The 24620-nt window shown below is 45.8% G+C and overlaps 1 protein-coding gene across 4 annotated transcripts; it reads right to left on the bottom strand.

Annotated features, from left to right (window-relative positions):
- Positions 1 to 694: 694 nt before the first annotated feature.
- On the bottom strand, positions 695 to 21692 carry NEU3 (neuraminidase 3). Of its 4 annotated transcripts, none has more exons than XM_033121188.1 (3): positions 17007 to 17134; positions 16037 to 16113; positions 695 to 9855 (listed from the first exon to the last, which is right to left on the bottom strand). In XM_033121188.1, the coding sequence occupies exon 3, from the start codon at positions 9832 to 9834 to the stop codon at positions 8770 to 8772; it is 1065 nt and encodes a 354-aa protein (XP_032977079.1). In that variant the 5' UTR covers positions 9835 to 9855; positions 16037 to 16113; positions 17007 to 17134; the 3' UTR covers positions 695 to 8769. The 4 variants fall into 4 exon arrangements, with proteins under 4 accessions (XP_032977079.1, XP_032977080.1, XP_032977081.1 ...); XM_033121187.1 differs by lacking the exon at positions 16037 to 16113 and adding an exon at positions 21485 to 21692 and having other exon boundaries at positions 696 to 9855; positions 17007 to 17218; XM_033121189.1 differs by lacking the exons at positions 16037 to 16113; positions 17007 to 17134 and adding an exon at positions 21485 to 21692.
- Positions 21693 to 24620: the final 2928 nt, after the last annotated feature.

The following is a 24620-nucleotide window of genomic DNA, read 5'->3' as shown; positions in this document are numbered from 1 at the left end:
CCACCAGACTCTGGCCTCACTTCAAGATTCAACTTCCCCTTTGGGTCTTTTCTCGCTGATCCCTGCTGCCACCAGCACACGGGCCTCATTCTCCACTTCCAAGGCTCCGGGTCACGTGTGCCCAGCCGACTATCCCTCCCTCAAGGCCACCAGGCTGCAGTGTTCAGGTCAGGCTTTAGGAAAGGTTTTGAGGAACAACACAGAACACGGTATGAACCTGGGCTGCTGGGCTGGCAAAGGTGTCCTCAGCCCAGGCTGCGATCAGTCCTCTTAACAGCACTTCCCGGAGTCTTGGTTTCACTTTAACTCAGCCCACCAAGATCGTCCTTCGGGTCTCTTAGACGCCATGAAGTCTCAAGCTAAAGGAGTGGGGTCGGGACAGACAGGGCTGTCCTATCCCGCCTAAGCCCCACCTTTGCGTTCCCAATTTTGGAGGTTCTCTACTCTGTAAATGACTGAAACTGGAATGACCATTCATTCATTCATTTATTCATTCAACAAACGTTATTGAGTACCCACTATGCTAGGGGATGAAATAATGCGATGAACAAAAGGGCACGGCACCCTCCCTTCAAAGCTCATACCTACCCAGAAGACTTGGCCTTACCCCAGACTCCATGACCATCATCCAATTTCAATCAAAACACCCAAACTTTCAAGCCAGGCATATAGAGTAACAAGAAGGGTGCTTCAGCTTCCTGACCATTTTCCAATGTCTTGACCCCAAAGAAATCTGAGTCTGGGGACTCTGAGGGCAGGGAGCTAAGAGGGGCATCAGGAGAAAGTAATGAGGACTTTTGCCTCATGGACTTAGTCACACACAGTGTGGCCGCCAAGGGCAGGACCTGACAGTGTGGACCAACATGGGGTCAGATTACTGACGGATGGCTGCATGTAGCCTCCCCCCCTTGACCCCGAATCTCACATTTCACTGTCAGACCCTGGCAACTGCCCAGGATTAGCTCACGGCCTAGGCAGATCCTCACTGTCCCCTTTGCAGGTATAAAAAACCCCTTGTCACAGAGCCAAGTCCCAAGGCCTCTCTGTGCACTGCCTACCAGACCTGGTTGCACCCAGGAGTCTTGCAAACCTGCTATGCAGATGGAAAAGCACCCTGTGCCCACAGGCCGGGGTCTGTGTCCAAGCGGTGCTGTCACCTTTCATCTCCATGAGATTTGGCAAGACTATGAGTAAGAATCCCGGGCAATTACAGTGCTATGGGAAAGCTGAGTTTCTGACCTAGGAAAGATCCAGCCGACTGGCAGGCTAGAGAGCCAAGTTAGACACTGATTTGGGAACCAAAACTTGGTTGCACGGGTACCTTACTAGTAGCCGTCTGTTCCATCTGCCCCCACCACTGGCAAGAGAGTGAGGAGGTAGGTGAGGTACCAGATGGAGAGGTGAGTATCGTAACACAATGCCACTCCCGCACCTGTAGCATCTACTTGCCAGCGTGTTAGAAATGCAAATTCTCAGGCCCCACCCCAGACCTACTGAATTCGATTTTTGTGGAGGGAGGCAGGAGCCTAGTTTTTAAATCTCTCCAGGTGCTTCCTATGCACACATAAGCTTGAAAAGTACTGCTAACACACTGCATACACGTGATCGGCGACGAGCATTCCCACAGGGAAATGTAACCATTACGGCAGCTCCCAGTTTTTGAATATCTACCATGTGCCAGATACTTTGAAACTTCTATTTAAGTTTAAATACATTATCTCACATAACCTTCACAACAACCCTATGAGATACCTTTATCCTAGTTTTTACAGATAAAGAATAGCAGGTTGATGCGAAAGTAATTGCGGTTTAACAGGTTAAAAACAATGGCAAAACCTGCGGTGACTTTTGCACCAGTCCAATAGCTGAGCCACTTGCCCATGTTACGTGACCTTCCCAAGGCTCAGCTTCCTTGTCTGTAGGTTGGGGACAATCAGGCCTTGCTCGCCTGGTTGTTGTAAAGATTAGCGACAAGGTGTGGAGGCCCTTCCACACTGTGATGCGCTCAGACCTGGCCCCTGGGGACAGCTCCAGGGACTGGCCCACGGGGTCGGCAGAGGCCGGGCTGCTGTCTCCAGCGTGTGGCTCAGACACCTGCCCAGCGCCTGCAAGCCCCTGACCTTCGCACTCAGCACGAAGTCAGCTTCACCTGCTGCCAAGGTCTCTGCTTACCCCTCAAGGGAATCCGTGCTCTTACTTCTGATTCTATTCCTAGTTGATGACAACAAAATCTATGTTTAGGATGACTCTGGGTCTCGGAAGTAAGATGCTTTGAAGGTTGGCGGTGCTGGAGAGTATTCTCCAGCTAGATCTGGGTTTCCATCCAAGGGAAAGAAACGACCACATTTGTCTTGGATGAAATAGAAGGGGGGGAGCGTTGGTTTGAGGCCACCCCAGTGCACCTGTTATTACGACATAGCTATGCTGAATGCCCACCATGTTCCAAGGACGTCAGAGGCACTAACTCTGCCTCACATCAATGTGCAACGTATCCCCAGCTCTGCCTCTTCGTTGCCATGTGACAAAAATATGGGTTTGGAATCAGATCCGACTTCATCACTTACAGATGTGTGACACTGGGAACATATCATGCAACCTTGTTGAGTTTCAACTTTATTATCTCTAAAATGGGTTGTTGAATGAAATGAATGTATGTGTAACTTCAAACGCAAAGTAGGTACTTTACCAATGTTATTCCCCTGGCATCCTTCTTTCCTACATTGTGCTCGGCCTGGGTCTCTGGTGGCCACAGAGAACAGAGATGACTCAGACAAACTCCCTTCTTACTTGGAGCTGAGATTTCCCTCTTCTCTACCCAAGCTGATAGTAAGGGGGCTGAAGTTCTGGGCCAAAGTCAGAAGGTTGGGAGTTTTCTGAGGACACGGGGGTGGAGGTGAGGCAAGACGTCTGTCCAGCCTCGGAGCGCCTCCTCAGGGGGCCCTGCCTTGCTCCCCTCCTCTCTATCCATCACCCTCCTTTGCAGCAGTCAGCTGTTAAATGATGCCAATGCTGATGGATAATGGAGATCAATGAGTGACAGGGAATTTATCTGCTCTTTACATGACCCTGCACTGCTTCCTACACACTTTTGAGGATTCACTAGCTCATCAGACCCAAGCACTCCCTGGTGAGTGGCACAGCAAGCATTGTGCTCCTGCTATAGCTGAAGAAACGGGTTCCCAGAGAGGGCCAGTGACTGGCACAAAGGGGCCCATCGCATCCCTGGCAAGTTCTAAGACAAGGACCCGACTCCCAACCCCTCCCGGGCCAGTCCTTTCTCCATTCTATCCCAATGTCTCTCCTGGCAATGGACCCCTTAGATAATACTGTCGGTCAGACTTTAGTAGACTTGTAGTGTTAAAAGTTAATTTCTCATGACTGTAGCGCTGCTCCAGATAGTAATAGCTTGTGGTACCAATTAATCAAATCATCTGTGAAAATCTGCATTTCTACTCGTTTGGTTGCAAGCTATATATACATCCAACTCACATATGCTTAAGAAACAAAAATTAAATAAAAGTTGGGGAGTGTATTTCCCATAACAGGGAGGACTCCAGTGGACGTCATGAGGACTGTTTTCGCCTGGCTCCATTCTCTCAGGCTTCCTGCACAGGCGATCTCCACCTGCCGAGGAGGATAAAAGGGCCTTCTGTGGTTCCAGGCCGCCAATCTCCCGGTTTCATGCTCCCAGTGGAAAGAGAGTTTGTCTGAAATGGTACTCTTTTCCCTTTGGATCTGCTATCACTAGATCCCTAGGAAGGTGGTGGTGGGAGGCGAGTCTGGTCAAGTTACCGAAACTCTAAGGAAGTTTAAAAGCTGTAAGTCCCAAAAGGTATAATAAGGAACAAAGTTAAATCCAAGGCATCAACTCTTTTGTACTCCGTTTTGGTAGGGGGATATATTTTATGATCATTGGATTTATTTATTTTATCTACTACTTATGGTTTGAAATGTTGAAAAGAATCAGCTATACTAAACTTGTAAATGTTATTTATGTTTAAGGCAGTTGAATTAATCAAATGTAATTACTTAAACAGTCCAGAGGTTTTCAATGTCTTACTGAACATGAGGTTCATAAATTGTGCTCCTAAGTTTATGTAGTAGTGCATATTCCTCTCAACCCCTGAGGGTCCCTCAGACAGTAAGCAATCTAACAAAACACACAGAACAGATCACTGCATTTTTAAAACTGATTATATAATGGTAAAACGATTTTCAGAAGTGAACAGTTCCCTGAACTGCATTTATTCTTTCATCACGTGACTCAGTGTTATGATGTAAGATATGCCCATTCGAAACTTTCGCAATAGTCAATCTGTTTTACAAAGCAGACGGACCTACTGATGGAACTGCTGAAACAATTGGTGGAATCAGGAATAAACATCCCAATGGAACAAACAGAAAGGCAAGCAAAAATCTTACGTTAAAGCTATCACCTTGTTTCACTGAGGCAAATATCTATGGCCTCCCCTGTTACAATTTGAGAGTAATCTCAAGGTGTTTTGAAAAAGGAAATAAGACATGCAGTGACAAGCACTGGGGCTGGTGTCAAATGGTGGCAGGGGTGGGGGTGGGGTGAGATTCTGTGCATCCTGGCACCTCCAATAACTAAGGTAATATGCAATCAAAACAGTCACGGCCATGTCAGTCCTGCTTCCCTCAACTGGGAACTATGTTCTAGGAACAATGTGTAAAAGTGCAAAGGATTATTATTAATAAAGTTTTCTGAAAGTAAAAGTTCTTATGAAAAGCAAGAAAGTGCCTCAAATCCATTCTTTGAAAGAAGTTGAGTACAAACTAGATATAAGTATTAGGATGATAACGATCTGTTTCCTTAACAACAAGAAAAACCAACGGTCACCAGAATTATGCTGTTTATTCACCTTTCTTGTTTCAGAGTCATGGTGGTTTTTATCGTACAGAGAGCATTTCTGGCACCTGGTATCACGGAGCCAAGACACACATGGAACACGCTGAGCCCAGCATCTCCCTCTGAGTCCCAGAGGAGTGGCAGTTAAATTCCTCCAGAAAATCCAACCAGAGACACAAGGGGGAATACCAGTGAAATGAGAACCCCAAATCAAGGCTTGGCTTTAGGCTTGGGCTGTGATCCTTGGGACATCCAGGCAGGACCAAACTCCAGCTGGAGAAAAGCTCATTGCCAGGAAATGCTGACTGACCTGGAAGCCGGCCAGCACGGAGAAGCCTCATTAGGGTGCACGTCCAACAGGTTTCGAGCTATGAACCCCCAGAGGGATACAACACCTCCTCCCTGCAGGAGAACTCCCTCTAGCCTTGCCAAGCAGCTCCAGAAGGCCAAGGGGCTTTAACACCTTTGCCAGGCCCTGTGCTGGGTGCAGAGGGCAGAGGACTCACAGTCCTTATGTTTAGGGAATTCAGAGTATGACAGAAAACGCATATATGTATAGTAAGTCAGTGTGACTCAAGGAAAAGGACAGAGAAGAGTCAGACAGACGTGGCCCTCAAGGAGTTCACAGCCAAGCAGAGGCCTGGAGGGCACAACACAGGTGACAACAACACAGCGGGGCGAGGTAAGGACCACAGGGAGGCTCAGACTGCACTCCGGCAGGCAGACGGGAAGGATGGCGTGACGTCCAGCGCACACTGCAGTAGGGAAAACTCATGGCCTCCTGGAGAAGACAGAGCAGCCTTAACTGGCCCAAGTGGGAGGACTGAATCCCAGTGTCCCAGGGAGGAGGCTGTGCAGCTTCAGCGGGCCTCTGTGGGTCCCTTGGGCTGCCCAACAGGCAGGGCGCAATGTCTGTTACCAGTGGCTCCAGCTGCATGATATCCTGTGGATATCTGACGACTGGAGACCAGGAAAAAGATCCAAATAACAAGGGCCACATGACAAAGGCCTGGGGTAAATATCAGAAACTCAGGAGCTTCCAGGAAGCAGGAGTTAGGGGGCATGGGCAGGACCAGCAGGTGGAGGGGAAGGCTAGTGGGAGGACCCTGCGCTTCCAGCACTGGACCATGTGTGCTGCACGGATCCATCCTAAGGGTCCAAGGAAAGGGGACGGGCACCTGGGAGCAACGGACCACAGCCCTGTGGTCTGCTCTTCATGCCTCTGGTTTACAGGCCTTCAGTCTGCTTTCCTCTTTTCCTCACAGCTGCTATCACCTGCCCCATCTTTTCCATCCTACCACCTGCGAGGGGCTGACATGGGCTGCCAGGATACCGGCACAGGGCCCAGCAGGGGGGCACACAGCGGGAGTGCCTACAGCTGTTTTGGTTGGTCACCTGGAACACGGACAAGCTGAGCCAGCTTCAAGTCACGGGGTTGGGTAAGAATTTATCTGCAGCCTACCCTGCTGCCCTGTGCAGCCCCGTCTGGTCCCACACATTGCAGGGAGCAGCCCCAGCCTGTGGTTATTTCTTCACAGCAACCACCACCTACGCCATCTTTCCAGCCTAAGTCTCCTATTCACGCTCCTTTCTCTTCCTAAAGGTGCCAGGACTCCTATATGCTGTTCTTTTTCTTCAGAGTTGCCATCACCCACTCTGTGCCTCTCTCTAACTCTCACTCTGGATTACGTCTGTCCCCAAACCTCTTTTCTTGCTATCCCTTTAATGTGCACACAGGCCCTTTGCCTATGAAGTTTCAGTGCTAGTCACTAAGCAGAAGCCAACATGAGGCGAAAAGGAAGAAAGGGGAGAGCAATTTAGAGATAGGTGAGACATCTTAAGAGTACTCGTACCCGACATCTGGGGTCCACGCTAGCATGGGACTGAGGTCCCTTACCTGACTCCCTTCTTGGGTGGCCCCAAAGAAGCCCACGTTCTCATTCTCTCCACCCCTGAGCCCCGATTATAGGACGTAGCCCTCCTCCTCAGTCTATTTGGAGTCTAATGCTCAGGAAAGCTTTCCTGAACAAGAAGTTTCTACGACTCAGGCGGGGGCTGCCTTTTTAATCCTCTCCCTGTCCCAGTTGCTCCCTCGCCACCAAGTCTGCCCACCCCGAAACCCCCACTCCCTCCATTTTCCAACTTGACAGAGGTCTTCTTTGACAGTGGGCTCCATATAAAGAAGTACAGATAAGTAATTATCATTTCACCCAACAACTGAAGGTCCTACATGCCAGGCTAACTGCAAACACCCTTTAGTAGGCAATGAAGAGCCACACATGATTTTCAACGAGGGATGGCCACAGAAAGCACCTTACATGATGCACAGACACTCAAGAATACTTAGATAAATGCAGGAATGAGTGAATGAATGATCACATCTGAGCACTGGGAACATAACTGGCCAATGTATGAGCCGCTAAGGGAATTTTTAAAAGCTACCCTAAGACATGGGTGTAAGCCATACGCTGAAGCAGGTGAAGTTAACCTCTGCTCTCCTCCTACAGGACTCTTCTGTCATCTGACTGGTACACATGCAACCCCTAGCCTCCTAGCCTATGTCCCACCAGTAGGACTTGCTCTCTGGGGCATTACCTAGTACCACATATATTTCACTCATACCAGTTTATGGCATTATCCTCCTACAATAGGAATAAGAAATCCTTCATGGTAGAATTTCTCTCACAATCACAGGCTTTGGGGGGAACAGTACAATCAGAACATCCAATCTGGTGTCATCTGCTTATCACCCAGCACTGGCAACGCTCTGCCCCAGATCTGTTTGAGCACCCCCACTTCACAAATGGCTATTTCAGTAGGTCCAAACCAACAGGCCCACGTCAGAGGTCGGGTCCAGAGGCCTCCTCCTCCAGTAAAGGGAGTGGCTGGGCCAGAACAACAAATCTGGGGGAAACCCAGCAGCCTGGCCAAGTCCTGGGTCACATGACTCCAGGCACAATGAAGATGCAAGACGACAGTGATGCCAGAAGCGACTGTCACACAAGCTTAGAGCCAATGTCTACAGATTGTCCCACCAGCTGCACTTATTTCCTTGAATTTTCTCTCTCTTCTAGCCTCATACTGTGAGCTCCTTGAGGGCAGAGGCTGCGGGAGGTTTTGCCCAACACTTTAAAGTCCTAACCCATGTCCTTTTCCTATCAGGGAGCATCCTAATAAATGAACTTCAGGTTCATCTTTCCTACGAGTAATGCCATCAGAAACAATGACCACTAGCACTGAGCTTCTCATTGTCTCCCTAGGAAATAACGCTTTCTAGCTGAGGAAGGGAAGGTTGCGCAGAGCTACAAAGCTGGAGAAGGTAGGTGGCCTCATGATTCTAGTGTTTTGCCCAATTCCTCTAGGACAGAGAGCCTGTAGAGCTCTGAGCATGATCAGAAGGATGTGGGTGTTTGTTACTAAAAACTGAACAAACCATCGGATCTTTCTTCATGCCGTGACACCTGCTTGTATCCTCACACTTGCATGAGCGGTGAGGCATTTGAAAAGAGGAGTCCTATATGCAGCCAGGACTTGCTAACCATGGAGCATGCAGGCACTCTGCCTTTCCCTGCGATGGGAAGAAGAGAAATCACAGAACCAATCCTCTCACTTTACAGATGGAGACCCGAGGCCCAGAGTTCGGGCCACATGTCCAAGGTCCCAAAGCAAGCCAGTAGCCGGCTGAGGATCGCACCATGGTCTCCCAAGCCACACAGGTCAGTGTTATTTCCATTGCAGTAGCTATTAGCAAAATTTTCATTTTGCTCTTTGGAGAGGTCAAAAAAAGGCAGGGAGCCTTGGGATTCCCTGTAGACTTTAGTAACCTCTGTTACTATACAGTCTCTATTATCCTGGCTGTGGTTGCTTTCTATGGTTTCCCTTCTGTGGAAGGTTGGATCCTAAGCCAGTTCGTTTTCAATTGGCTCAGAGTTGCTACCAGGGCTGGGGCAGTCCCCTTGCACGTGGCTTATGACCTCTCGGTCCGTAAACAGGCGGAACGCAATCTGCTCACACTCCCGCTTGATCCCGCACTCAAACAAACACCCAAACAAGCCGTCCTCCAGAGCAGCCAAATCCGAGTAGCCACAAGGCCCCCAGTGCAAGATCCAGGGCTGGGACCAGCAGGCAGCCTCCAGGGGGGTCCGGTTGAGGTAGATGCCTAGGTTGAGCCTCCGTTTCCTATTGGTTGGGTGTGAGTACAAGAGCCACGACTCTGACCTTGTTCCAGCATTCCGCTCCAGCCCCTGTGAGCTGTCCAGCAGAGGGCTCTGCTGAATGGTAGGCTCGTCTTTGCTGGTAAGGTCCTGGCACCCACGTGTGCTCTCCGGGGGCCGGAAACTCACCACACTGCCTTGACAGCCATGCGGGGGTTCACAGAGCTGTTGGCTCAGGGTCGGCCTCTGAAAGCATTCACCATGGTCAGTGCTGAGAGCCTCTGCCCGGCTCCTCTTTGGTGTCCGGGCACTACAATACAGCACAGGGTGGCCGGCCCTACCGGTCACCTCTGCCACTTCGCATTCCACTGTCACCAGGGGCTTAATGAGCCTGCCGTGGTGCCACGTGGCCCCTAGGTCATCACTGTAGATCATCAGGGAATGAGGCCTGGCTTTACATGGTAACCGGAAGCAAAAGAGCCGGTAAGGCATGTAGTAGACATATGCAGGGATGACCAGCCTCCCCGACTGCAGCTGGATGCCGTGACCCGGGCCCACAGCGAACGTGGCCCAGCGTTTCACCTCTGGGCCAATCACCTCCTCGGTCACGTCCCTCACAGAGCTCCATGAAGAGCCAGAATCCTGACTACAGATGAAGCACAGGCGGGCAGCATTCCTGCCTGACAAAATCTGCTGACGCTCGGTGACATGGCCCCACACACAGATGAAGAATAGGTACACACGGCCACTCGACTGCTCCCACACAGGACAGGGGTTCATGGTCCGATGGCCAGGTAATATGGCTTCCATCAGTGGCTTCAGGGGTTCCCACTAGACAAGGGTAAGGAGAGAGAGCAGGAGTGAGAGTCTAATAAGAAGACGTGAGGCTCCTTAAAAGCATTAGATCTTTTCAGAGATCTATAAAATTGTGAAATCTATAAAATTGTGAAGTCCCAAGTAGTCACTGAATTCTCATGCTGGCTCCTCTGTCTGAAACACTCTTCCTTTGTCTAGATGCCCAACTCATCCCCCAAAACCCAAGTCAAAAGTCACCTCCTTTATGAAGCCTTCCATGCCATTCCCTCCCCTCCTCTACCAAAGGCAATCAGTGGGTTCCTCTTTGCACATACAGAAGAGTTATAGTACTTACTATAACATTATACTTTTTATGTGACTGGCTCCCTCCCTAAACTATGCATCTTTTGAGGGTAGAAATCAAATTATTCTAATTTTGTATCTCCAGTGCCTAGCACATGATAGGAGTTAAATAAATATTTTTTAAAAGAAAGGAAGTCCCCAAAAAAGAAGGGAAGGAAGGAAGAAAAAGCAAGAAACACAAAGCAAGGCAAACATGGAAGTTTTAGGCAATTAAAGGGAAATTTGAGACAGATTTTTTTCCTTCCTCTCCTACCCTAGGGAGGCAATTCATAACAGCACCATTAAAAAGACAAGCAGAGACAGAGACACCTTGTCCCAACTCTGCCTTCAACACAGCGCGTGACCTTAGGCAAGTTACTTAATCTTCCTTTACTTCAGTTTCTTCATCAGTTAAATGGAGGATGGAATAACACACTTAGAGAGGAGTTGTTGCAAGGATAAAATGAATAATGCCTAATCAGACATATCAAAAAGAACCAAAAAAATGGCCCAATCTCCTTAATATCCTTTAAAAACAATATTAGAAATTGGGAAGAAAATTTCCAGAAACCCAATAGAAATGGGCAAAGAGCAAGATCAGACAATTCACAGAAAAAGAAAAAAAAAATGAAAATATGTTCCACCTCACATATAACAGAGAAAAGCAAATTAAAATTAAACGGACATAGTATTTTTCATCTAACCAATTGGCAACATCATAAACTTTGACAATACTGTTTGCAAAAAATGTGAAGAAACAGACACTCTCATATATGAACTGGAGTGCAAAACAGTTCAACACTTATATAAGTCTTATCAAAATTACACATGCATTTATCAGTTCCCAGCATGCCCAATTCTGGGAATTTATCCTAAGACACATCTGCTCATCAAATTAAGTATGTATAAGATTAATCACGGTGGCATTGCTTAAAACAGCAAAATACTGCCAACAACCCAAATATTCACCAATAGGGGTCTGGTTAAATGAACATATAATGCAAGGGGTGAAAAAAGAAAAAGAAAAGCCTCCATATATTGATATGGAAAAATCTCCATAATATATTGTTAAATGAACAAAGCAAAATACAGAATACTGTCTGCAATATGCTACTTTTTGCATAAGAAATTGGAGAAAAGGGACTTCTAATTACAGCAAACTAGGTAATCTGAACCAACGCTTCCACTAAGAAATAGAGTAGATAGATAAAATATTAAAACAAAAACATCTGTTTGAAAGCACCAGAGAGAAAAAATGAAGAATCAATAACAGGCCAAAAACTGAGAGAAGTTCATTCAGAGAGGTTGGCCTAGTATTTCAAGTCCCCTTTCCCCTTGGAGTATCTCTATAACTCTCAGAGGTAACAATGGTTGACAAGTTGAGCAATTCATCTGACAGACTTACGGGGCTAGGAAGACAAAAAATAGAGACCCTGGTAAACACCCCAGGCTTTGAGTTGGGACCTTAAAAGGTTAAATCCCAGGAGTAAGGGTGAAACTGACGTACATCAGCTCTCACAACCACCACTCTAGAAAACTGGCTGGCGTTATCTACTGAAGTGGAACATCAACATACCTTATCATCCAGTAATTGCATTTCTAGGTAGAAAACCAACAAAAATACATGCACACAGTACTGAAAAATACAAGAATATCCAGAGCAGTATTATCTATTATACACGTAATAGCTGACCCAAATATGCAACAACAATAGAATGGATCAATTAAGTGTTGTGCATTCATACAATGGAATACTATGCAACAATGAAAATGAACAAATCACAGCTGTCACAACAATCTGGATAAACCCCAAGAATATAACATTGAACAAAAGGAGCCAAACATGAAGCATACATAGATTAAAAACAAGCAAAACTAAACTCAAGAGCTATAAATCAGGATAGTAATTACCTTTGGGAAGAACTGAGGGGACCTAAGAGAAGCTTCTGCGGTGCTGGCACTATTCTATTTTTTGAGCAGAGTGGTGAGTCCACAAGGGTTGGCTCTGTCAGTTCACAGAGCTGACATGTTTTGTGCATTTGACTTTTATGTTATGCTTTGTTTTCTGTATACGTGTTATCATTTCACATTGAAAAAATGTTTTAAAAGGGAATAAGGATATATACTTGTGTTTCTTTGTTTCTGTATGAAGCAGCACTAGAAGGATCCGTAAGAAACAACAGTGACTGCCTGTGGAACGTAGAGGACTGGGAATGAGATGTATACCTTTTTTATCCTGTTTTGATTTATTAGCCATATGATTGTATTAGCTATCCAAAACAAAAAATAAGATTAAAAATGTAATCCCTACATGAATGGACAAAACATATTATTAAGCCAAGTTCAGATCACGGAATCTCAGACTCCTACGGCCATACTGCTAACCCCATCCTACAGGATTCTACTCTAACTCTTCTAGTTAAAGGACATTCGGTCTCTCCTTGAACGACTCTAAGGACAGGGAACTCACTATCTGTGGGGCAGCCCATTCTATACCAGCGGGCCTTGTGCCCTGCAAACACTTCACACCTATGTGCCAAAGTCAATGTCACTACTGGATAGAAGCCCGCCTTCCTCCACAGGCGCTCTCCCAGATTGCTGATGGGAGACCGCATCCTAAATCTTCCCGAATGGCACTGTTCCTCTCTGGAAACTCTCTGTGCCTGAGAAGTTCACATTGCTGTCTGATTGCATTCTAAACCCCTGGAGGCAGGATCTCAGTTCCCTGTGACTCTCAGGGAATCAAGGTCCAGAGGCCAGCAGCGAGAGGGGGCAGCCAGGCCCGCCTCAAGGAGATGGAAGGTACCCAGAGAGCCAACTCTAGAGCCGCACAGATACCATCAGAGAGAGGGGGTAAAGCATTGCAAATCAGGGAAAGAAAAGATCATTTTTGGATGTGAAGAACCCAGGGAGAAATCACCTTTGATTCTGCTCCCCTTTGACCCACCCACTCTGAGAATCAGCTTAAATGCCATGCCCCACACAATAGCTTCTCTGCTCTCCAAAGGCATTGGAACCCTTTCTTCCAAGGAAACACCCCACTCTGAGTGGACCTGCCTTGTGCCACTTTGTGGATTCTGTGTGGGAGTTTTGGACAGTTACATCTGTGCACAGCTCTGCTCTCTCTGTAATTCAGTTGTGCAAACTCCTCCCAAAGGGAGGCCAGAGTCTATCAACTTTTGTATCACCTCCCTCTACAACATCCCCTGACTTAATGCCTGGTACACAGCAAGTGCTCAATAAATGTTTGTTAAAGAAGAAAGGAAAAGAGCAAAGAAGAGAGAAGGGAGAGAGGAATGGAAGAGAAAGGGAGGAAGAAAGGAGGGATGGAGGGAAGGAGGGGGAAGATGGGAGGAGTGAAGAGAAGAATGGTGACGGAAATGCTCTCAGGTGGAGACAATACTCAGCCCCTCCAGCATGTGTCTCCTCTCCCTCCCATGGGGAGCAGATTTAATTTTCTACTTGGGATAGAGCCCACGTCTGCTCAGCATCCTATGTAGAAACCAACACTTTAGGGATAGCACTGAATGTGTCTCTGATGAGAAGTACCAGCTACAAACCCATGTGGATGATTAAGATTGCTTAGATCAACGACCTTGAGCAGGACCCAGTAAGATATAAGAAATCCACCAGCACTGCTACTTCCTTTAGGAACAGGAGGGGGAAAAATTGTTGGGCAGGCTAGTCATTGGAAAGTCAGAAGGTCAGCCCTCCTTACTTGGCTGAGAGGAAAAAATGATTTGGGCCAGATAGGTCTAATATAAAGTTGACATGAAGCTGGAAGAAACCATCAACTAAAGATGAAAGCATTAGAATCTAAATGATCTCAAGCAACTGGAGCAAAAGGATATAAATAAGCTGAGGCTTGACAGAGATAAAACAAATCCTGGGCTTAAAAATCTGGAGAAACGAGTAAAGAACAACAAATATAATGGCTGATAAACACACGAAAAGATACTCGACATTGTCAGTAATTATGGGAGTGCAAATCAAAACCACAGTGACATATCACTTCATACTCATTCGGATGGCTACTATCAAAAAAACAAAAACAAAAACAAAGTAAGTGTTGGTGAGAATGTGGAGAAACTGGAATCCTTGTGCACTGTTAGTGGGCATACAAAATGGTACAGTCACTGTGCGAAACAGTATAGTGGTTCCTCAAAAATTAAAAATAGAATTACCATATGATCCAGCAATTCCACTTCTAGGTATATGTCCAAAGAATTGAAAGCAAGGTCTCCAACAGATATTTTCACACCATGTTCATAGCAACATTATTCAAAATAGCCAAAAGGTGGGACCAACCCAAGTGTCCATCAACAGATGAATAAACAAAATGGATACACTGATGAATGGATAACATACAATGGAATATTATTCAGCCTTAAGAAAAGAAGGAATTCCTGTCATATGCTACAACATGGATGAACTTTGAGGACATTTGGCTAAGTGAAATAAGCTAATCACAAAAAAACAAACACTGTGTAAGGTACCCAAAGTAATCATACTCAGAGAAACAAAGTAGCACAGCGTTACTGGACTGAGAGAGGAGGAAATGAGTTGTTCACCGTGTCGAGTTTCTGTCATACGCCATGAAAAAATTCAAAGATCCATTGCACAACAATGTACATATGGTTAATAATACTGTAATGTATACTTGATTATGACGGAAACTTTTGTTAGGTGCATTTCACCACAATTAAAAGTTAAAAAAAAAAAGAACAAATGTGAAAAAGACCTGGAGGTTTCAGCAGGCCATCTATTTAACATAAGCCAACTGTGTTATGCAGCGACCAAAAAAGTAAAGGTTACTTTACCTTAGGCTGCGTGAAAGATGGGAGGGCTACCTCATCGCTGGGGTGGCTGGATCCTTAGAGTCCCAAGTTCAATGCTGATACCATCCTTTGAAAAAGGACACTGGCATCCCAGATCAGATCCCAATGACACTAATCCCAGTTTTCAAGGGCCCAGAAAATGAATTAAGACTGTGGCCTAAGAAGCTACTAAAAGAACTGAAGTTGCTGTTGAGCCCCAAAAATAGAACACCACTTTCAGGTACATCCAAAAGCAGGGACTTTATTATCTATAGACTGACTACCCCAGAAGACTGGTGGGTAATTATAGAGGAATATAGATAGTCTCATTCCAAAAACAAGGTAAAGTTAACAGTTGCCACAGGATTAAGTTCCTCATTTGAGTTGTATAAGCAGACCATTTACAGAAAATGACTTATGTTGAGTTCCTAGTTCCTATTATATAATTGCTATTATTAATTACATTTTGCAAATGATGAAACACAGAAGAGTCAAGTAACCAGGGTCACACAACCAATAAATGGCAGGTCTTGCCTGACTTCAAAGCCATGCTCTGAACCAGCAAGCTATTAGTAGCTACCGATGAAATACAGACTTCTATACTGGGAAAGAAGTTGGGCTGATGATTCTTCCCATTTCAAGGTTCTAAATTAAGTAAATCAGAGAATAAAAGTGAATAAAGAAAGAATGAGTAAAAGGAGACACATTGGTGAATGCGTGTGCCTGCTGGGTAGTGAGGTTAAACAACAGCTACAGTCTGATAAAAACTGCTTAACAGCTCCACTGTCTGTGATAAGAAAAAGCAGGGTACCATGACCACAGGCGATGCCTGCCCTGGAAGAAATTAAAGAGCTAGAACTCTAAGTTGGACTCCAAGCGGGGCTGCAGGGCTGGGCCTCTTCGGAGGCCAGTGATGAAGCAGAGGTTTGGTCCTGGGAAGCCATGAGAAGTCTCATGACAAGCTAAGGTGAACGAGCAGGAAATCCCCTAAAACTTCCCCACAGGGAACTATGAGCAAGTCATCAGAAGCAAAGACAGGGGTTGCTGGCAAGACCCACCTTCAGCAGAATAGCATTTGCACTGTAACAGCAAAACAAGGCATCCCTATGATCATGAAGTTTTAATGGTGAGATTTCTGTAGGCAGAAAAGCAGCACAGGTTAGGGGGATTCAAGTACCTACTATAAAGATACATATATTAATCTCTGTTTACAAAAGACTCTCAAATCCCTTCTCAATTGATCCTCCCTTCAGCCAGCTCTGGGAGAGAAAAGAAGGCAACAGTAAGAAAAAGTGGGATCTGAAAACAATCCTGGTAGCTCACAGGCCCAAGGGCAGCAACCATTCTTACCCCCATGAAAAAGGCAGTAAAAACGTGCAACTTAGGCACAAGGGCTCCAAGCCCAGCTCTGCCACCTACTAGTTGTGTGCCCGTGGCAAGTCACTTCCCGTCTCCTCCTGTAAAATGGGGGTAATAATATGTACCTCACATAAAGCAGGAGGTGGGAAGAGGAGTAGGAGCAGCAGAACGGCGTTGTTACCCTGCACCGCCAACCCATCATCTGCTAGTTGTGGTCCTGAATAAGCTGCCTACCTCTTGGAGCTCCAGGATCCCTCGTTAGCGACCCTGGACTAACAATGCTTGCTTCCCTGGGTGACTCACGAAGATAAAAGAGAATGAATGAAAAGTAGACCACGGAGGCCTCTGGAGTCAGAGGCCAAGTTTGAGGCCTAATTCTACTGCTTTGTTATAGCTGTGCGACCTTGAGCAAGTGGGGAGCTCTCTGAGCCTGTCTCCTCATCTGTAAAACGTGCCTGACAACAGTTCCTATGCCACAGAGTAGCTGTGAGGATCAAGGTGCCCTTGGCACACAGCTGGTACTCAGGGAGAGCCACTGCTTTTATTGTCTCCTCAAGCCCCCACACAGGGCTTTTCCTGCACTGATCGGGAAAGGCGCAGATTCTGAGTGCACTGAGCAAGTGTGGAGAGAAACTGAGACCCAGGCGCAGCTCTGGGATGAGGAGTCACCTGTACAGCATGCCCCGTCCTCAGGCCTCGCCTCAGCACCAGGTGGAGAGCGTCCTCATCCCTGCTCGTGGAGCGCTTCTCTGCAAAGGCCAGGAGCGTGTGCGTGGGGGGCACATAGAGCAGGGCTGGGATCCGGTAGGTGACCCCTCTCCTGTCTTCCTGCTGGAACAGAGGGCTGTTGAAGGAGCACGATGTCACTTCTTCCATGACCTCTGCAAGGATAGGAGGCAGCTAAATGGGGGTCCATACCCAAATGCTGGCATGGATACAAGTTCTGCTCTATCAGTCCATTTCGGGAGATCACCGGGAGGCAGAGATGGACTCAAATGCTTTTTTTTTTCCATATACAAAAGTAACATGGTCTCAACAGCACAAAGCAGGTAATATGCATTCTCATTTAACAAATCTACCCTCCAGACTCTGTGGGACTCTTACGCAGCCTGTGTTCAAGTGTGTCTTTCCAGAGAGTCTGCATACGCTTTTACCAAGCATCCAGGGGTATTCCCAGCCCAGACGGCCTCTAATGTCAATTCCTTGGCTTGGAGTTTTTAGACCATTCAGGTAATACAAATATACACCCAAATCTATATGAGGGAATGCCTGTGGTTAAGAATTCTCTAGGGAAACTTTCCCCCTCCACTGCAGCCGAGGATAAAAGGCAATCTTCTTTGTCATCTCTGTCAGCAGTGAGGTTTTTTTCCCCTAGTCCATCCCATCAGAATGTGTAGATTTTCAAGGGATGTGGCTTCATGCGGGAATCTCAGTTCTAACCTGGGTCTAACCCATGCAGGCCATTAGTTTCATTCCCTGTAACAGCTGGTCTATTAAAGCCCAAACTTCTAGGTAAATAAGACCAGCAAACACCTCTGGTCAGGTTAAGGGGCTAACTATTTTGGTTTTCAGTTCACTCTTGGTTTTTAGGCTTCTGGGGATTTCTCTTACTTTCTTGCAAATTCAGCTTACAGGTCTTTGTTATATTTTATTCACCATTTTACACGTTAGATCGCCTACCATAGTGCTAAAAATGGAAGTCTCTAGGTACGTTTCTCAAAGAATATCAGGTATTCCACTTCTAAGAGGACAAAAAAATTGAATCAAGCCAACCAGACAGAACCAGGCTTAGAATTCTTTTTTTCCCCCCTCTTACCACCTGTCATCCAAGCCCTATCCTACAAATCATCTGTAAAAATTATCAGGCTGTAAGAACGAGGCCCGTAAGGCCATATTCATTGTTTTAGTTAGTATTTCTGAGCGCCTGGTCCAAGTCAGGCCATCACATGGGTGCTGAGGAGACAGGAATCAGAGGTCCCTGCCCTCAAGAAACCCACATCCAAGTAAGGGAAACAGACACACACATGGACAGTACAACATCACGTAATAAGTGTGACTTAGAGGTGAACATGAGAACATGTAGGAGAACAGAAAAGGGCAGCTTCCACATCAAGGCAGCAGAGCATTTTGGGAGGGGTGATAACTGAGTCAGGTGAGCTCCTGTCTCGTATCCTGGACTCTGTGCCTGGAGCAGTCTTCTTTCAGACAGACACAGACCTCACTCCCTCACATCCTTGGATTCCGTTCAAATGTCACCCCATCAGCAAGGCCTTCCGACAACTGCCCAGTGCTCCTAAGTCCCTTTCCCTGCTCTATTCCCAAGGCCATTTATCATCCATACGTTGTATTTGTTTAATATACATTACAGAGTAGACACTCTGTACAGGGCAGGGATACGTCTGTCTTACTCGCTGCTACACCTTTACACCTAGAACCATGCCTGCTAATTGACAGGCACTCGACTAGTGTTTGTTAAATGACTGAATGAATGGGTGAGCTGGATCTTAAAGGAAAAATGGTGGGTAAGCCGATTGAAGGGGGAAAAGAAGAAGGGCAGAGAGAGTGGATGTGAAAAGCCTACCGGCGACAGAAAACGGAGTGAGCTGTGGGGACACTCTCAGTAGTCCAGTAGGACTAGCATGGAGCCAAAAGCTGTGGGCAGAGATGGGACTGAAGGGGTCAGTGGAGTCCAGGTCCTGGGAGGCTTTGATACCTTATTAAGGTGTTTGTCCCACAGATAGGGAGTCACTCAAGAGTTCCTGGCAGATGAATGGCATGATCAAGTATGCATTTTAGACCGAGCTCTCAGGTAGCGTTGTGGGTGGTGAACTGAAGGGGAAAGTTACTCTGATTTTGGCTACATCCTCCAGTGTCAATCAAGACAAACTTTCATTAATAGCATGTCAATGATTCATTTAGTTACTATTCTAACTTAAAGAGAGAAGAACCATGGCTCACTCTCATGAGGGGTGTGCAGAGGTGGTCTCCTGAGTCCAGAAGAAAATCCTCCCCTCACTCCAATTCTGGGCTCTCAATAGCAGAATTGAAAGTCAAGGGTGAACTGCATTTTTTGTTTTCCCCAAGTCCTTTGACAACATTTTATCCAGCACCCTATATATAGGGTAAGGCTTGGGGCTGTCAAAAAATGTCTTTTTAAATTAAATTTACTGGGGTGACATTGGTCAATATAAGTTTCAAGTGTACAATTCTATAATACATCTTCTGTATATCGCATTGTGTGCTCACCTCCCGAAGTCTAGGCTTCTTCCATTTGAACAGACTGCCACGCAATACTAGAGCTTCCCTCTCTCCCCCCAGTTCAGGCTCTCCTGCCAGGGAGAGTCTGGCTTTCTTTTAAGTAAAGATCTGTCCCTGAGCCAACCTGGTATAAGGGTTAAGAACATAGGATTTGAACCAGGCCAGGACTATATGACCTTGGGCATGTTATTTACCTTCTCTGTGCTTCAGAATCCTCATTTATAAAATTCAGTAGAGTGGTTGAGAGAATTAAGTTAAAAAGTTTAAATGGCTGTTACAGGGCTCATGACATAGTATGAGCTCAATATATGACAGTTATTATTTTTAGATTATCAGTCACTTCATATTCTAGTTTTATTCCTTGAAATCTGTGGATGATGATGATGACCATAATTACAATCCCCCTTCTTAAAAGCATTTAAACCCCCCACACCTCTGGGAGAGATTGTATTTTAATTATAAGCTAACACGTTAATTATGGCTTAATACCAAAACAATCATCAGCCAAGATGTGGTTAGTTAACATCAAAACAAGAATTCTCTGGGTGATAAGAAGAATGGAGCACCGGCTAGGCATGGAGTGGGAAGGAAGGGACTAGGAAAAAGGAAAGGGAGAGGAAGTGGGGAGAGCACCAAAGGAGACGTACAACTTGTCATATGGGACCAGACTGATGTCCCTGCTGTTTTTTTATTGTGTAACTTTGTGCTTTACTGTGTGACTTAATCTCTCTAGGTCTTGGATGCCCTACTTTGTAAAATGTGGATAATAATATCATAATACCTACCTAAGATGTTCAATATGAAAAACCATTGGGAAGTGTTTTAGAAAGTTTAAAGCACCATAAATAAAAGTCTTTATTATAAATTTTGATGTCTTCACAATTTCATTTATGGCTTTACTACCACTATAACAATTAAAGTCGCTATCATTAGTTTCTATTATGATTACGCTGATCATGGTGAAGACAGTGGTAACATAGATGGTGGCTTCGGCACCCCCACCCAAACTATTCACACAAACCCTGTGCTGGGGTCTAGAGACAGAGAAGAACCAGATACAGTTCTGTCTTGGAGTTGTTCACTTTAGCAGAGAACTCATATTATTAATTGCCGTTTCATATAATCACCTTTCAATCACCCTGCCCTCACTGTACTGGGAGAGAGTACAGTGTAGCATGAACTTTTAAGTTTGACTTGGCTTTGACACTTAGTAGTAGATCACTTTACCTCTGAGCCTGTTTCCTCATTTGCAATAAGGATAATACCATTTCTCAGGTTATAAGAACAATGTAATTCCACAGACTCCAATCAATCCAGTGCAGCAGGCAGCCTGCAGTGAACCCCAGGAGATCTCCCTATCTCATGTATTCACTCTTAACAGCTCATACTTAAGGTTTCTGGAGATTCTGGGGTTCAAAACCTTCTTATGGTACAGATGGGAAAACTCGAAAACTCAGGCCCAAAGAGAGGAATAAACTTATACAAGGCCACTCAATGAGTGGCTATTGACTCATTGACTCACAGGATCAATGAGTCAATAGCAAAATCTGGACCAAGATTCGGGTCTCCTAAGTTCCAACTCAGGGCTCCCTGTAGCCCACAGACTCCTCTCTAGTACCGAAGAAAGGTTTTTTCCAGTCTCGGTTCCCTTTCATCTTTAAGATGCTAATTCAAAGATTTAAGTCTGGCTTCAGTGGAAGGAAAACAAAAATAGAACTTGGCAAAGAATATTCTCTGGTTATATCTGAGATCCTAACGGACTGGGGGTGGCTGATTCAATATTCCCCCAAGAATGGATTTCCTAAGCCCAGATGGCGCTGCTGAACCTGTCCCCACAGTCACAGTGCCCCACTTTTCGGGGGGCTCTCCAGTGTCCCAGCCCCTCTCACCTGCGCAGAACCCCGGCTCCTCCGTCTTTCTCGGGGCACAGCTGGGCGCGGGGGCAGGCCCTCAGGTCTCAGACACCAAAGCCTAGGAGAATGAGCAAGGCTGGGGAAACGGAGGCAGGAAAGAGACACTACGGACACAGACACAGACCACGAAAAGTGAAGAAACGGCGACAGAAACACGGAGAAAACGGCACGGGGACAGACCTGGGACGCGGAGATCTGCAGGAGGGGAAGGATGGGCGGGGACGCGCGTTGGCCACTGCCCGGCGGCAGTTGGAGCCGGCGGTTGGCCGAGACCCGGAGTTAGCCCCGCCCCCTCGAGCTGGCGGAGCCGAAGCCCCGCCCCCTCGCCTCCCAGCCTCGGACGTCCCTCTTCTCTCCAGCCCCCTGTCCAGTCCCCACCGGGGTGAGGAACCTGCCTGTCTTCTTTTTCGACCACAACCCGCTCCAGCCCAGGCTTAAATTTGGTTCGTTTTGGGCCTACCACGGCTCCCAACGGCCGCGCAGCAACCTGGCTCCGCCCCCACTCTTCCATTTCTGCCCCCTCCACGCCTTCTTTAGTCCCCTATCGCCACACTCTATCTATTGGTTGCCGGTCTGTTAGCAAGTATCACCGCCTAAAACTTCCCTGGGCAGCCTGAGCGTCAAGCAAAGGTTCCGGGCTTCAGAGGGGACTTCACAAAAAGGACCAGAGAGCCAGAGTACTGGGCCACCCCTACTAAAAGTATATATTTTATTTATATATATACATATATATATATATATATATATTATATAATACAGATTTTTATATATACAATTTATTAATTATTGTACATTATTAATTATACATTAATATACAATATATATTATATATGTGTGTGCATGTATATATAAAGAAAATTATAGTATTAGGTTATAACACTGAATAAAACCCTATTAAGTCCATATTTATATGAATAATTGAAAAAATGGGTAAGAAAGGACAGCTTTTCCTATGGAATTCCAACTAATAAACGTAGACTGTGTGCAGACTGTTTGAACACAATATGGTTTATGCTGAACCCGTTTTCCTTTTTGGAGTCTGGAATGTTGGTACATGCTAAGCAGAGGGTGCCCACATGACCAGCTCCCAATAAAAACTGTGGGTGCTGAGTCTCTAATGGGTTCCCTAGGCAGAAACATGGCACATGTTGCATTTTCATTGCTGGGAGAAAGTGTCATCCATCATGAGGGAGAGAACATAAGGAAGCCTACACATGGATGCCTCCATACTTGCCTTTTTCTCTTACGATCTGATGTGTCCTTATTACATCACTGTAATAGATCTTAGCTGTGAGTATAACTATATGCTGAGTCCTGTGAGTCCTTCTAGAGAATTTCTGAACATAGAGGTGCTCTTGGGGACTCTAAGCCAAATACCATATAAAGTTTTAAAAGATGTAAAACAATACCACAAGTTGTTAATGGACACATATGTATGAAGAAAATGCATAGGAATAATAACTACCAAATTCAGGGTAGTAGTTACTTCTGGGAGTGCAGAAAGTAGATATGATGAAAGGTATCCAAGGGACTTCAATTGTATTGGTGATATTTTTTTTGAACTTTTATTTTAAGTGTGTTTTTCCAGGAACCATCAGCTCCAAGTCAAGTAGTTGTTCCAATCTAGTTGTGGAAGGCGCAGATCACACTAGCCCATGCAGGGAATCAAACTGGCAACCCAGGTGTTATGAGCATCGCGTTCTAACCTACTGAGCTAACTGGCCACCCCATATTGGTAATATTTTTAAAGGTGTCAGTGGGTTCATTTTTTTATTCTTTAAGCCTGTTATGTCTGAAATATTTCATTTTTAAACAGTAGCCCATACAAAGTCCTAGGCCTAGGGCTCTTCACCAGACTTCTCCAAACTCACAATCATCGACTCTGAGGATCACGAAGTCAATTTTAGAAAAATACCTCAAGCTAATGACAAATGTCTCAATTCTTCTTTGACTGATGGTTTCAGTCTTATGCCTGAGGCAGTGAGGTTTAGGAGCAAATTATATTTGGAGGTGAAGAGATCTTGGCTTTGATCCTGACTGCCCACTTCCTAGCTGAGTGACCTTGGCAAGTTAATTTCTGTGCCCCAGGTTCCTCATGTCTAAAATAGGCACACTTGACCATACTCATGACCTACTTCATGGCACAGATAAAACAGGTTTCACTTCTTATGTGAGGACCTCCTAGGCCTCTATGCGAAAACAATTTTACTCTTTTTCCAGCCTCCACAGCACTTTGTACATGTGGCTTCTGATGAATTTTCTGAGTGTGCTATTCCATCAGCCACTCTAATTAATCTGACAGAAATGAAGATCAAATCCACTTTAATGGTTTCATACAGCATTTAATTAAGGATATTTCAACAGAATTCCAAGCAACAGGATGAGACCAATCTGCAGAACTCACCTCAATCATACCCATGGGCCTTGACTGAACCAGCTGGAAAAACCACCACCAATAAAACAAAAACAAAATAAAATAAAAAAGAAAGAACACACACACACAAAACAACAAACCATAAGCCATCAAGGTCAACCTTAGAAACCCAGATGGCATTCTCTAATTTCTGTATTGACCTTGTACCTGCTTGGAGGCATTAACGCAGGTACAGCCGGGTATATTGGCAATTACAGATTCTACCTTGGCCCACAAGGGAGTTAAGGGTAATTCTAACATCCATAACCACACTGGCCAGAGAGCTGAGGCTCACCTGAATGCATTCCAGGGCTAAGGTGATCATTGATGGCGTCAGCTAGTCAGGTACAAATTCTGTATCAACATTTCTGATAGGATGATCGAGATAGGGACAACCTCCTTCAGTGTGCCTAAAGGAGTCAGTCACCCTTCCAGGAAGCTCCTCCTTGTAACCGAGGGTAGAGCCTCATTTTGAAGCAATCTCCAGTCATCTGATGGCTACATAATCTACTGCCGGTGCTACCCTAAACATCTAAAAGTTGCTGAAGACTCTCCCTATGGTGCAAGGTACCATGATTTCAGGGAGCAGGCAAGTTCATGCCTGGCTTCCACATAGGAATATCCTGTGTATATCCTGGGGGCATATATGATGCCCGTTTATATTATTGGGACCTCCCAATGGAACCCACATCATTCAGG

The sequence above is a fragment of the Rhinolophus ferrumequinum genome, chromosome 11, assembly GCF_004115265.2.
Source record: "Rhinolophus ferrumequinum isolate MPI-CBG mRhiFer1 chromosome 11, mRhiFer1_v1.p, whole genome shotgun sequence".
Lineage (NCBI taxonomy): Eukaryota > Metazoa > Chordata > Mammalia > Chiroptera > Rhinolophidae > Rhinolophus > Rhinolophus ferrumequinum.
The sequence above is the reverse complement of the archived record's forward strand: the minus strand, read 5'-3'. Positions and strand labels throughout refer to the sequence as shown.